Source organism: Sus scrofa, chromosome 8, assembly GCF_054392235.1.
Source record: "Sus scrofa isolate SSC_HxYL_T2T_F1_AM1 chromosome 8, Sscrofa_HxYL_maternal_Yorkshire_Landrace_v2.0, whole genome shotgun sequence".
NCBI classification, from domain to species: Eukaryota; Metazoa; Chordata; class Mammalia; order Artiodactyla; family Suidae; genus Sus; species Sus scrofa.
This window is the reverse complement of record NC_139390.1, coordinates 30857753-30873547: the sequence shown is the minus strand read 5'-3', so window position 1 is coordinate 30873547 and position 15795 is coordinate 30857753. Positions and strand designations below refer to the sequence as shown.

Here is a 15795-nt window from a genome sequence, read left to right as displayed (position 1 = left end):
CTGCTCAGTGGGTTAAAGGATCCGGCATTACTGTGAGCTGCGGTGTAGGTTACAGATGAGGCTTGGATCTAGCGTCGCTATGGCTGTGGCATAGGTCAGCAGCTATATCTCCTACTCGACCTCTATCCTGGGAACTTCTTTCTATATGCTGCAGGTTCGGCCCTAAAAAGAAAACAAACAAACAACAACAACAACAAAAAGACTCCAATTTCAACTGTATTTTCTCTTATGTACTCAAAAGACTTCACTATTTAAAAAGTATTGCCCAAATATGAGAAAGTATGATATATGCTTATGTTTTGAGACAAGTACACATTTAACACTCTAAATAGTCTTCGAATTCATATGACAGAAGAGAGAAAGTGAATTCAAAATCTCTTACCATTGATCTTTCAGGATATCCAAACAAATAGCCCCTGTGACGGAACTAATATTAGGATGCCATATTTTTGTGATAAACCGGACCTAGAATATAAAGCACACTTAAGTTTTTAAGTAACAGAAATAAAGATATATAGTTTATGCAGAATTACCAGAAAATGTAAACCTTGGGTTTAAAAAAAAAAAAGGCCATACATACTTACATCATTGAGTAGAAGACAAAGTATTCACTAAACTGAATGCTGTCAATGACATACACTCTTTTTAAATCTTTTAATAATAAATGCTGTCTTTAGAGAAACCCAATAATTACTAGATGTTTACAAGTTACCTAGCATAATGTCAGATGCTATGATAAATTTAACATGGACTAAAACTATTTACATAGATAAAAGTAGTATGAAAAAGTTAAAACATAGATAGTAAATGGCAATTTACTTAGTGTGAAAAAGGGTAAGAAAACAAGCAAAATCAGTATGTGCAGTAAGTGACTGTAAGATTGGTCCTGATTTTCCTGTAGCATTTTTGTCTTAAATTCTTAAAAAAAAAAAAGTCAACAAATATTTAAAGGCCTACTATTATCTGCAGGCAATGAGGCTCAGAGTTTAAGAAATTTACCCAACATCAAATAAGTAGTTAGCAAAAGAACAAATTACAAACTCATACAATCCGATTTCAGATTCTGAGGATCTAATTACTTATTTGTCTTTCCATGAATAAGAAATCAACAAAGTGGAAATGCTAACTCTATCGGATCACTTTGAAATGAAATCTAGATTCATAAGCTTTTATTTATGAGCTTTTGGAGGAGAAAGAGGATGATGATGATGTCTGACAACACATGATAGTCCTCTAAGTCAAAATTCTTTAACGATATTTTTTTTTTTTTTTGGTCTTTTTGTCTTTTTAGTGTCGCACCCGTGGCATATGGAGGTTCTCAGGCTAGGGGTCGAATCAGAGCTACAGCTGCCAACCTTCGCCACAGCCACAGCCACATGGGATCCAAGCTGCGTCTATGACCTACACAACAGCTCACAGCAACCCCCACCAGATCCTTAACCCACTGAGTGAGTCCAAGGATCGAACTCGCAACCTTATGGTTATTAGTCAGGTTCGTTAACCACTGAGCCAGGATGGGAACTCCTAAAATTCTTTAACACTTAATAGATTAATTACTATGAGCCAAGCTATGTTTCAAGTACCTTATATGCTTCAAGTCTAAGCTACTTATGGAAAGAAGATAAAAAAAGATTTGCTTCTACTTCTCTCCTTATGATTTGTCTATACTACCTGCCTCTAATTCCTCACATACTCACTAACTTAAATGCCAGCTGAAAAAGTACTTTTAAGTCACCAATGGCTTCAAAACACCTAAAACTAATGGAGACTTTGTACCCGATCAATTCTTAGAATAACTTTACTGCTTTCAGTAATATCTACTTCTTTCCATCTACAGAATACCCTATCTTTAAAGGAGATTATCATTCTTTACCTGGCTTACTAAACAGCTGACTGATTTTACTGCTGTCAGTTTGCTCCCTTCCATCCATTCCCCACACTAAAACCAAAGATGGCCCTTTAGAACAATCCTGATTCAGGTCACTACTCTCCTTAAGGCCCTTTATTGACTTCTCATTGCCTTTAATATAACCCATTCTCAAATTAGCCCTAGACTATCTCTCAAATTTCACTTCCGCCCCACATTCTGTGCATTCCATGCAAATGCTCAACAAGTCATATATATCTATATATATATAGATATATATATCTCTTGAGTCACAGTTGCAACCTGTACCACAGCTATGGCAACACCGGATCTTTAACCCACCAAGTCACACAGGAACTTAGAGCAAATCATTTTTAAAAATTAAAAAAAAAAAAAGGGAGTTCCTGTCGTGGCGCAGTGGTTAACGAATCCGACTAGGAACCATGAGGTTGCGGGTTTGGTCCCTGCCCTTACTCAGTGGGTTAACGATCCCTCGTTGCCGTGAGCTGTGGTGTAGGTCGCAGACGCGGCTCGGATCCTGCATTGCTGTGGCTGTGGTGTAGGCCGGCGGCTACAGCTCCGATTCGACCCCTAGCCTGGGAACCTCCATATGCCGCGGGAGCGGCCCAAAGAAATAGCAAAAAAAGACAAAAAAAATAAAATAAATTTTTTTTTCTTTGCCTCGGAGACTTCATATGTTTCTTTCAATAATACATCTCAATACTTCTTATCCTAGATAACTCCTACATATTCTTCAAGTTTCAGCTTCTATAATCATTTCTTCCTGGCCTATTCCCATAGTACCCTGTACTTTGTCATGGTACTGATCACAATTCTATTATCTCTTCCTTATTCTTTGTCTTTCCTAAAAGACATGGTGTCTCTCTTGCTTACTAGAGCATTCCAAGTATTTCAAATGCCTCAAATTGAATGAATATACAATTAACACTACGACAAACCTGGTATTATAAGGCTAAACAGTATTCTTCTCAAATATAGTGCAAAAAATAAAGGCATATAGGGCTTATGTACAACAAACTTTTCGTTATAACAGATATAGTGACATCTTACTTTTTACCATGCATCGACTTCAAAGCTTTATAAAGATACAAAATAACTGTATGCCATAATTTCAATAACTCAAGGGTATCACAGCATTCCATGACTTTAATTATTAATATCTTAATTTGTACTACAAACTACAGTTAGGAATAAAAAGTGATGAATTTGCAGATAATCGAATAAAAATAATTTTTAATGGGACACTCCATTATTCCCAGCACAGATCTAAGTAACTGTCTTATAAAGAGTTCTTTGGGTGCTCTTCCATTCTCTATCTCCTATTTCTCTCTTCTTTGTTATTCTTTACCATCAACTAGCTCCTTTCTTCGATTTTTCAGGTCTTTTTCAACCTTTAATCTTGGTACCCAAATGTATCCCATCATTCCATACTCAATTTATATTCACTGTATCTGTCACTTTCTCTCAGAGTGCTACCATCCTTGACCTATAGCAACAAAAATGTAGAATCAAAGAATTTGGAAGGAAGGAAGTATGAAATTAAGTAACAATACAAAGACATTCATTATGATCCACTTGAGTCATATTTGACCCTGATTACAAAGGAGATATGGGATGGTTTACAGTACTAAAATACTTGCATAAATAACCATTCAAGTTTCCTTATTTTCACAAATGAAATAATACTAGCACCATCTAGGTAACCTGACAACACTCATTAGCTTTGAGTAGCACTCAAAGAATTTAGAGACAAAAAATCTCAACACTATGTACGTAGGGTTACCAGACTGAAGTAAAGGAAGTGGATTGTTCTTAGTTATCTACATTGGTACACCATTATCAGTAATCCTATCTCTGCCTTCAGGATGTATCCTACATTCATGCGATCTTTAGTTCAACCAACATTTCAGCTTCTACTCCATGGCAGATATGAGCCCATATTTCCATCAGGATTTCCAGTTTCAAGCGTGGAACTCAAGGAAGTTAAAATATTAAACCAGCTTTAACTAACTTACTGTACAAAAGAAAATGCTATTTTATTTTAAATACACATGTGTAGAGGAGATGACTCATTAAAGGTTATGAGCACTGACATTTATCCTCAATTTCGCATATGAAAATATATTTATACCAAGTAAAAAGAGGAAAATTCACAAACTAATCTCCAATACATCAGCTAGACAAATCACTGAGCTAGAGTTTTCCTAATTTAATGAGATTTTCATTAATAGAATATATAGTACAGCTTATTTTTTAAAAAATCTTGCTACTGTATAGCTCAGGGAATTATATCCAATTACTTGTGACTAAATATGATGGAAGATAATATAAGAAAAAGAATGTATATATGTATGACTGGGTCACTTTGCTGTATACCAGAAATTGACACAATACTATAAATCAACTGTAATAAAAAATTGTTTAAAAATAACCCATTATGGAGAGATATTCACATTATGTTAAACAAAGATGACAGAAGCAGGAGTTCCCATTGTGGCTCAATGGAAAGGAACCCGACTAGTATCTGTGAGGATGCGGGTTTGATCCCTGGCCTCGCTCAGTGGGTTAAGGATCCAGCAATGCCAATAACTGTGGTGTAGGTCACAGACATGGTTCAGATCTGCCATTGCTGTGGCTTAGGCATAGACTGGCAGCTTCAACTCCAATTCAACCCCTAGCCTGGGAAATTCCATATATGCAGCACCTGTGGCCCCCCCCAAAACAGGACAGACAGTGCTAAACAATACGTATGATAATATCTGTGGAAAAGTTAAGGGATGTGTATATGAATATATATTCTTTAATTATATATATTTGTATATTTGTTGTTTGCACATACCTAAGAGATGTTTAAGGACAGAACAATCTGACAAAAATGACCACCTTCTGAGGAATGGCAATGAAGTATATGAGAAGAGCCTCTCACTATTTCCTTTAAGTACATATGTAATATTGGATTTTTAAAATTAAAGCATGTGTTCTTTTCATAATAAAATAAGTGAAAAAGAACAAAAGAAACTTTGGTTGCATGTATGCACTGAATCAAATTCCTCCTATGCTATATTCAGCTGATTCAAAGATCTATCTTCTCTGTCTGGAAGTAAACCTTCTGCTCTTCATGTCAATAGTTTATTCCAGAATAATAAATAGAAAATACTCTGGGACCATGTTAAGATAAATCAATGTAAGTTTTCAATCTTGTGTAATTTTAGCTGCACAGCTGTGAAAATATAATAGCTAACTTCAATACTTTCACCTAAGGCTTAAAGTTAAACTTAAGCCTACATATTAAACATTTGTAAACATAATTGTGCAAGAATTTTACACAATTATTCCTCTCTGTTTTTTGTTTGTTTTTTGTTTTTTAGGGCCACACCTGCAGCATATGGAGGTTCCCAGGCTAGGGTCTAATCAGAGCCATAGCTGCTGGCCTACACCACAGCCACAGCAACGCCAGATCCGAGCCGTGTCTGCAACCTACACCACAGCTCATGGCAACACCAGATCCTTAACACACTGAGCAAGGCCAGGGATCGAACCTACAACCTCATGCTTCCTTGTCAGATTTGCTTCTGCTGTGCCACGACGGCAACTCCTTTTTGTCTTTATAGGGCTGCACCCACAGCATAAGTAAGTTTCCAGGCTAGGGGCTGAATTGGAGCTGCAGCTGCTGGCCTATGCCACAGCAACACAAGATCCAAGCTGCATCTGTGACCTATGCCACAGCTTGCAGCAACATCAGATTTTTAACCCACTGAACAAGGCCAGGGGTTGAAGCCGCACCCTTATGGATACTAGTCAGGTTCTTAACCCTCTTAACCGGCTGAGCCACAATGGGAACTCCTCCCCAGTCTTTCCATTATATTTACTAACCAGTAAAAATTCAAATCAATGTAGCTCATATTTAGAACATATTTTATCATTTATCACAAAATTAGTTAGTATTTATCACAAAAGCTTAATGCCATAAATAGGATGAGTACCATATATACGAGAATATTACGAGTTCCCATGGTGGTGCAGTGGGTTAAGATTCTGACTGCAGTGGCTTGGGTTAATGGGAGGCCTGGGTTTAATCCCTGGCCCAGCACAGTGGGTTAAGGATTCGGGGCTGCCACAGCTTCTGCATAGGTCACAGCTGTGGTTCAGATTCAATCCCTTGCCTGGGAACTTCATTATATCATAGATGTGGTCATTAAAAAAAAAAAAAAAAAAATTCCAACTATAACTAAAAAATTGAAGCCAGAGGGAGACAAATTTGGTGGGCTGATTGAAGGAAGACTTTTCTGAATCTTTAAGCTACCTCAACATTGAATAGCTGTAATTAAGACAGTATTGGCCTGAAGAGCAACATGAGCTAGTAGCAAAAACATCAGACAGACCTCAGTTCTTATGTTCTGAGTCTACCTTTCTCATTCTTCTAAAAAAAGGCAAGAGAAAGAAGGGTTAATAGTGATTTCAAAGATTAAATGAAATAATGCATCAAGTGCCTAAAACAAAGCCAAGACTATGCAATCACTGGAGATATTTATAGACTAGAGAGGGAAATAAACATTTTTATTGAGACCATAATCCATCCCCATTTAAAGCACACAACTTAATGGTGTTTAGTATATTCACAGAATTTGTGCAACCATCACCAAAAGCTAATTTCTAACCATTTCATCACCTCGAAAAGACACTATGTAACCATCAGCAGTCACACTCCATCCCTCCACACTCCTCCAGTCCTAAGTAACCACCAATCTACTTTTTTTCTCTATGATTTGCCTCTTCTAATATTCATAATAAATGAAATCATACATTGTGTGTCTTTTTATGACTGGCTTTTTCATTCAGCAAGATATTTTGAAAGTTCATTTATCTTACAGCACATATCAGTACTTTCATTCATTTTTCTTTCTTTCTTTTTTTTCTTTGTCTTTTTGCCTTTTCTAGGGCCACTCCCGTGGCATATGGAGGTTCCCAGGCTAGGGGTCCAATCGGAGCTATAGCCACTGGCCTACACCACAGCACACGGCAACGGCTGATCCTTAACCCACTGAGCAAGGCCAGGGATTGAACCTGCAACCTCATGGTTCCTAGTCGGATTCGTTTACCACTGAGCCACGATGGGAACTCCTCATTCACTTTTATAACCAAATCCATGATATGGATATACCACGTTTTATTTTTTCACTCAGTTAATGGACATATAGAGCACTTCCACTTCTTGGTGACTATAAACACTGATGGTATGAACATCTGTGTACAGGTTGTATGACTACATGTTTTCTTTTTCTTTTTTGGCTTTGCCTATGGCAAACAGAAGTTCCCAGGCCAGGGATAAAACCTTTGCCACACCAGTAACCTAAACCACAGCAGTGACAATGCTGGATCCTTAACCACTAGGCCATCGGGAAATTCCTGGACACATCTTTTCATTTCTATTGGGTAGATACCGAAGTAAAACTGCTATGTTTACCATTTTGACCACACTATTTTCCAAAGCAGTCCAACACTTTACATTCTCATCAGCAATGTATGAGAATTTCAAATTATAGAGGAAATTTAAGCATCAATGCTACCGTATTTCACAATGATGTTGCAGAGAGAAGCCAATGGACTACTTCAAAAAGGCTCGCTTAGGAGTTCCCATCGTGGCACAGCAGAAATAAATCCAACTAGTATCCATGAAGATGCACGTTTGATCCCTGGCCTTGTTCAGTGGGTCAGAGATTTGGCATTGCCATGAGCTGGGGTGCAGATTGAAGATGCAGCTCGGATCTGGCCTTGCTGTGGCTGTGGTGTAGGCCAGCAGCTGTAGCTCTGATTTGACCCCTGCCTGGGAACTTCCATATGCCATGGGTACAGCTCTTAAATGCAAAAAATAAAAAAAATTAAAAAGAAGAAGGGTGTCTTAGGGTGGTAGTCATGATTAACACTAGCTAATATTTACAGTGTGCTTAGTCTGTACAGGCACTATTTCAAGCACTGTATTTCATTAAATCTCAGATACCATCAATATAGCACTAGTTTATAGATCTGGAGAGAGAAAAAACTCTGCCAATTAAGTTATGACATGACACCCACTGAAAGATGTACCTTGATTTCAGAGATGCTAAAAATGTGAAAAATGTTTCACAGAATTATTAAAATACTGTTTTTATATGGACTAACTCCAGTGTCCAGGCTTGCAGAAGTTCCTGGGCCAGGGATCAAACCAGAACCACAGAAGTGACAATGCTGGATCCTTAACCTACTGAGCACCAGGGAACCCCCAACTCCTTTTCATTTTTTTCCACTGCTTGGGAAAAAAAGTTTTTTTTCCCCTTATTTTTTATTTTTTAAAATGATTTTTATTTTTTTCCATTATAGTTGGTTTACAGTGTTCTGTCAATTTTCTACTATACAGCAAAGTGACCCAGTCACACATATATATATACATTCTTTTTCTCACATTATTCTCTATCATGCTCCATCACAAGTGGCTAGGTATAGTTACCAGTACCATACAGCAGGATCTCATTGCTTATCCATTCCGTTTTTAATTTTTTAATAAAGGTATAATTGGTTTACAATGTTGTGCCAAAACTTTAATCTTTATAATACTTGGAGAGGGTGAGTTCCTGTTGTGGTTCAGCAGAAATGAAACTGACTAGCATTCATGAGGACGCAGGTTGGATCCCTGGCCTTGCTCAGTGGGTTAGGGATCTGACGTTGCCATGAGCTGTGGTATAGGTTGCAGATGTGGTTCAGATCTGGCTGTGTTGTAGACCAGCGGCTACAGCTCCGATTCAACCCCTAGCCTGAGAATCTCTCTGTATGCTGTGTGTGCGGCCTTTAAAAAAGAAAAAAAAATTAAAAAACTATTTCAGGAGAGGTATATAAAATTCTTAGCACAAAGCAAAAGCTGCTCCTCTCATTATTTTATAGTAAAAATACAATGGCTGAGAGTAATCTCTCTTGAGATCTTTTCTTTCTTCCTCTTTATTTCCATTAAAAAAAAATTAACCTCAAGTGACGACTACTCATTCTAACAACACTGACAACCTTGATTATCCAGTGTAGGGTAACCTGAATGAGGATAAAAATTAAATCAGAGTTATAAGATGAGTGCTTAATAGTGGTCATTTCTAAGTGGTAACACTGAAAAAATATTCTTTTAAAATACTTCATAATTGGAGTTCCTGTTGTGGCTCAGCTGCTAACGAATCTGACTAGAATCCATGAGGACGAAGGTTTTCAATACCTGGCCTTGCTCAGTGGGTTAAGGATCTGGCGTTGCTGCAAGCTGTGGTGTAGGTTGCAGACACGGTTCAGATCTGCCGTTGCTGTGGTGGCTACAACTCTGATTAGACCCCTAGCCTAGGAACCTCCATATGCTGTGAGGGCAGCCCTAAAATACTTCATTATTCAAATTTCTACAACAAACACAAACTTCTTTTATAACAGGACAGAAAAAAAAAAAATCAACAAGGCTTAAAAGGCAGAAACAGGAGTTCCCGTCGTGGCACAGTGGTTAACGAATCCGACTAGGAACCATGAGGTTGCGGGTTCGATCCCTGCCCTTGCACAGTGGGTTAACGATCCGGCGTTGCCGTGAGCTGTGGTGTAGGTTGCAGACGCGGCTCAGATCCCGCATTGCTGTGGCTCTGGCGTAGGCCGGTGGCTACAGCCCTGATTCAACCCCTAGCCTGGGAACCTCCATATGCCGCGGGAGCGGCCCAAGAAATAGCAACAACAACAACAACAACAAAAAAAAGACAAAAAAGACAAAAATAAATAAATAAATAAATAAATAAATAAATAAAATAAAATAAAAAAAAGGCAGAAACAACCAGAATGTCCATCAATAGTTAAAGGGATAAACAAAATGTGGTGTGCATGTACAATGGAATACTAATAAGCCTTAAAAAGGAATGAAATTCTGATTCAAGTTATAATACAGACGAATCTTAAAGACATATGCTAAGTGAAACAAGCCAGGTACAAAAGGATAAATATCGTGATTCCACTTAAATGAGGTACCTAGAGTAGTCAAATTCATAGACAGAAAGTATAACAGTGGTTACCAGCATAGGGTAACAAAGAGTTATTGTTTAGTAAGGAAGAGGAAAAAATTCTGGAAATGGATGGTGGTGATAGAAGCATAACAATGTGAATGTGCTTCATGCCACTGAAAATGCACACTTAAAAAAGGGGTTACAATAGTAAATGTTACATTATGTATACTTTACTACAATTTAAAAAAATTAACCAGGCTTATCAAAAAACAGATGTACATAAACACAATAACAGGCACCTCAAACTGGTATGTGACTCAACTTCATCCTAGAACTTCCACTACCGTGTATATATTTTTTTTAATTTTTCTTAGGGCCGCACCCATGGCATACAGAGGTTCCCAGGCTAGGGGTCCAACTGGAGCTGTAGCCACTGGCCTACACCATAGTCGCAGCAATGCAGGATCCGAGCCGTGACTGCGACCTACACCACAGCTCATGGCAATGATGGATCCTTAACCCACCAAGCGAGGCCCACACCAAACCCGCGTCCTCATGGATGCTAGTTGGGTTCGTTAACAGCTGAGCCATGACGGGAGCTCCTCGTGTCTATTCTTAAATGGGAACAATCATTAGACTGAATGAATGAATTTGGATTCATTTTCTAAATGATTACTACCATATGCTCAAGAAACACCATGCTTTTAGGAGCACAGAAAATACAAAGCTGTAATCAATTATATGTCAATAAAACTTAAAAAAAAAATACAAAGGTGTATAAGACATGGTGTTCGACCTCAGAAGCATAAAAGCTAGTGAAAGATACATATCCCCAAATAATACATTAATTGGTACTATTCCAATTGTGTTGGTACCACATAAATTATATAAAATACTTCTGAAAGTAGAGGGAGAAACATTTCAACAGGCACAGCTTAATGGAGAAAGCGATACTTTACCTAGACCCTAAAAAACCACTAGAATTTTAAATGACTATGACAATGATTTAAGTGTAAATGCCAGGAAAGTGTGAGAGAATAAGCATTAAAATACAAGTTAGCAAATAATCTAGGCTAGAAAATGAGACCTATGTTATGAGTGAGGGTGGCAGATTAGGACAGAAAAGACTGGGATCAAGTTATAAGAGCTTTTCAATGTCCAGCTAAGGAGTTTAGACTATTAACAAGTAAAGAAACATGATCAACACTGCTCTTTAGGCAGATTTACAGAAGAGCACTTCAAAGAATGAACAGCAATGGCAAAGATCAAAGGGTGATTAAATAATAGGCAAAATAGGGGAAGTAACAAAGCTAAATGCCTAAACTAAAATGGTGATGACAGCAAAAGTTAAAACATAAAGGAAGCTATTCAATCAAAAAATAAGTTTAGGTTAGTTTCCTTTATTATATACAATCCTAGGTTATTCTGCTTCCTGTTTTAACATTCATCACAGTTGCAATGATTTGATCATTAATTTTTTTTTCCCAGAGAAAATAAGCTCCATGAAAGAAAGGACAGAACAAGTCTTATTTATTTAAATATTAAATATTTAAATATTTATACTGGCACTAAGTACACAAATAACTGTTGAATTCAGAATACACTCTTCCCTAAAAAATATACTTTTTTGAGATGAATAAGAACTTGTATAAAGACTCTCTAAATGTGGGAACACTGCATATTTTTCCAGACCTAGAATTTAAGCCACTGTCAGATATACATCCTACTCCTACCTAGAGCCATTACTAGCTGCTTCTGAGTAAGCTTGTCTCATTCCAATTCCAGAAGCAAGCCATCTGTCACTACCTGAAATCTTGTCCACACTAAATCTGCACAGTAAGCAACTTGAAAATCTGTAATTTTAATAAGTACTAAATATACTAATTAAATGAACCAAGAAATATATTTTAGAAGTTCATGCAAAAAAACAGGCTTACAATACCTTAGGGGGATTAAATGGATATGTTTCTGGTATTTTAATCTCTAGTTGATATCTTCCTCCTAAAAAATGAAAATAGAAAGTTTAGAATGCTGATCATCTCAAATATATGAAGCCAAATATAGTGACAGAACTTTTAAAAATGTACTATTCTATAGTCACTTAAAACAGATTTATTTTATAGTTGAAACCCAAAAAGGAAATAAAAGCACTAGTTTTTAATTTAAAGGTCATTTAAAGCATACAGAATACCCATTTTATAAAACTGTTATTAGTTTATCAGTGAATAATCAGGCTACAGATGGATGAATACATTAAATTCACAGACAACCCAATGCCAAAGACTTCACTTAAATAATTATGCAGCACAGGTTCTATCTCCTTTTGCTTCCTTTAGTCCAAACTGATAAGAGTTGCTAAGAAATAGAAAAACTTAAAGAAAAAAAAGTCGGGAGGTATAAGGGCACACAGATGGTACAGAAGAAAAGGATACAGATTATGCTATAAACTGAAAAAAAAAATCTACTTCTAGCCAGTACTCTCAAATGCAAAACTGTCCGAAACTTTTAATTTGTGCTCCAAACTAAAATTTTAACACCTCTTGTTAAAATTTTAAAAATACAAAAAAAAAAAAAAAAAAAAAAAATAGGAGTTCCCGTCGTGGCGCAGTGGTTAACGAATCCGACTAGGAACCATGAGGTTTCGGGTTCGATCCCTGGCCTTGCTCAGTGGGTGAAGGATCCGGCGTTGCCATGAGCTGTGGTGTAGGTTGCAGATGCGGCTCGGGTCCCGCGTTGCTGTGGCCCTAGCGTAGGCCGGTGGCTACAGCTCCGATTCGACCCCTAGCCTGGGAACCTCCATCGATTCGAAGCTTGAACCTCCATATGCCGCAGGAGCGGCCCAAGAAATAGCAAAAAGACAAAAAATAAATAAATAAATAAATAAATAAATAAAATTCAACAGTAAGACAAGAGATAGGCATAAAGAAAAAAACCTAGTCTCTTCCTCTAATGAGTACACAAAATACAAAACTTTTTGAAGAGACTGTTTTAGCCAGTAGTATATAAACAGAAAGCAACATTCTGTATGATGTGACGTTATCTTGAACAACTAGCAGCTAAATAGGTATCAAAGTTTGGGAATTCCCTGAGTGGTTAAAGATTCAGTGTTGTCAGTGCTGTGGCTCAGGTTTGAACCCTGGCCTGGCAAATTCTGCATGCTGCAGACACAGCCAAAAAAGAAAAAAAAAAAAATTATCTAGCTTCTCATAAATGGGATATTCAAGAGGGAGGATAACTGCCTCTCAGGAAACTCTGACAGGGGAGCCTTGCACTGGATGACAGATTTGAATCCCGACTGTAAGGAACTTTCCAATCCTAGGATTTTATGATCCATTAACAGAACATTCACTATTCCAAAATAGAGCAAATAAAACTGTGCTAGTGAAACATTTACATATGAAATCATGTCTGGGACTTGCTTCAAAATAATCAAGAGATAAATTTTATCAAAGACTGGTCATGCATTGATAGTTATTAAAACTGGTTGATGAAAGTTCCGCTGTAGCTCAGTAGTAATGAACCCAACCAGTAACCATGAGGATGCATGTGGGTTCAATCCCTGGCCTGCCCAGTAGGTTAAGGATCTGGAGTTGCCATGAGCTGTGGTGTAGGCTGCAAACGTGGCTCGGATCCTGTGTTGCTATGGTGTAGGCCAGTGGCTGCAGCTCCAATTTGACTCCTAGCCTGGGAACTTTCAGATACTGCACATTCAGCCTTAAAAAAAGCAAAAATTAAAAACAAAAACAACTGGCTGATGAGTACATGGAGTTTTTTTTTTTGTTTTGTTTTTTGTTTTTTTTTTGTCTTTTTGTCTTTTGTTGTTGTTGTTGTTGTTGCTATTTCTTGGGCTGCTCCCACGGCATATGGAGGTTCCCAGGCAGAGTTTTTATTATACTATCTGTCTTCTGCATATATCTGAAAATTTCCACAATAAAAAATAAAAAACAGGAGCTCCCATCGTGGCACAGTGGTTTACGAATCCAACTAGCAATCATGATGTTGCGGGTTCGATCCCTGGCCTTGCTCAGTGGGTTAAGGATCCGGCATTGCTGTGAGCTGTGGTGTAGGCTGCAGACGTGGCTCAGATCCAACGCTGCTGTGGCTCTGGCATAGGCCCCTGGCTACAGCTCCGATTAAACCCCTAGCCTGGGAACCTCCATATGCCACAGGAAGCGGCTCTAGAAAAGGCAAAAAGACCAAAAAATAAATAAAAATAAAAATAAAAAACAAAAACAGTAACTATGCACTAGGAGCACTATTAACTCAAAATTCCATACACTCAATTCTAAGTATATTCTGCTACTTCCTCCATTGTTAGGAACAGATGAATGCAGATCTGGGAAAAAAACAAACAAGTAATTCACTGGTACCACTTTCTTCAAGCCCTTTTAGTTCCAATTCCTCTTTTCTTGCTTATTCTTTTTAATAGAATTCCACACTTGTACTGACTGATGTACAAGCTGAACTAGAGACCTCACTCAAAGCACACATGGCAACAGTGAAACAGAAAGGAAAGTTGTCAAAAGAAGCAAAAAATGACAGGTAAGAGAAGATTATCTGAGGGAATTTTTGTGTATACAGATAAATGTTTTTGTTCAGAGTTATAAATGCTAGCTTCAAATATAGGTATAACAAACTTGTCCTGAGTTAATATGTAGATTCTTCTTCCTTTCTATGAACCTTACTTTTTAAATTAAATTCCCAATTACTGTTTCTATAACCTTCATACAAAGTTTTCCTTTCTTGAATGTCTAAAATAATCTCTTAGGAGCAGTGTGAGAGCTCAGAAATATATAAATAATACTGGACCCTAAAGTCTCTCAAATCCTACTTCTATTCCATATGCTATTAATATGCTCTGTCTTGCATTATTTGACAATTTTCAATACATAACCACTGGTGCATTAACCACAGTATTATATGAAATACATCAGAGCAACACAATTAAGGGAGTTTTAAAGATAACTACATTCTCCTTATCTTAATAGCTTTCACTATACAAAATTTACTTTTTGGAGTTCTTGCTACAGTGCAACAGAATTGGTGGTAGTTCTGTAGCGCCAGGTCTCAGGCTGGATCCTTGGCCAGGCATAGTGTTTCCTTGTTTTGTTTTGGGTTTTTTGGGGGGTTTTTTTCTTTGCAGTATAGTGGGTTAAAGCATCCAGTGTTGCCACAGCTGTGGCTCAGATCTGATCCTTGGCCTGGGAACTCCATATGCCATAGGGTGGCCAAAATTGGGGGGAAAAAATTTACTTCTTGTAAAACAGCTTTTAATATCAAACATTTATAATCTTTAACTTAATCCAAAGAGAAGATAGGAATGAGTTTTTTAAAAAATATCAACAATGATTCCATAAATTTAAAACAACTCTTAGGCAGAAAGGCTCAAGAACTAAATTGTTCCTCTGCCACTGAGCCATTAAGGCAAAAGAAGAAAACTGAGTTGACTTATACAATATGATAATTTTTACTCAATCTGATTACTTTTAACACTCCATAAAACAGCTACCTAGGAGTCAGGATCAGTGGCAAATCTGCTATGACAGGACACAGATTTGATCCTTGACCAGGCACAGGGGATTAAAGGATCCGGTGTTGCCACAGCTGCAACTGTGGCTCAGATTTGATCCTTGGCCCAGCAACTCCATATGCCATGGGGTAGCCAAAAAAGAAAATTAAAAAATAGCTGCCTTTCTTTTTTTGTAAATCTTTTAATTATAGTTGATTTACAATGTTCTATTGAATTCTGTTGTTTATTTCTTATGATGGTTATTAACAATTTAACATTCCACATATAAACTTTCGCTTTGGCTATTGAGATTTATTTTAACCCTCAAAAACTAACAAGAGCACTGCAATAAATATTATCAAAATATTTTATCCCTGCTCGTATTTTTTATAAGTATCTAAGTTTATGCCCTG

At 37.3% G+C, this 15795-nt stretch overlaps 1 protein-coding gene across 1 annotated transcript in view; it reads right to left on the bottom strand.

Moving 5' to 3' along the window:
* Window positions 1–15795, bottom strand: part of UBE2K (ubiquitin conjugating enzyme E2 K) — a 71046-nt gene that overhangs the window by 20713 nt on the left and 34538 nt on the right. Inside the window, exons 3-4 of the mRNA NM_001078671.1 lie at window positions 11816–11874; window positions 383–465 (exon numbers count right to left, since the gene is read on the bottom strand). Of these exons, the coding sequence (NP_001072139.1) occupies window positions 383–465; window positions 11816–11874 (142 nt within the window). The remainder of the gene's footprint in view (window positions 1–382; window positions 466–11815; window positions 11875–15795) is intronic.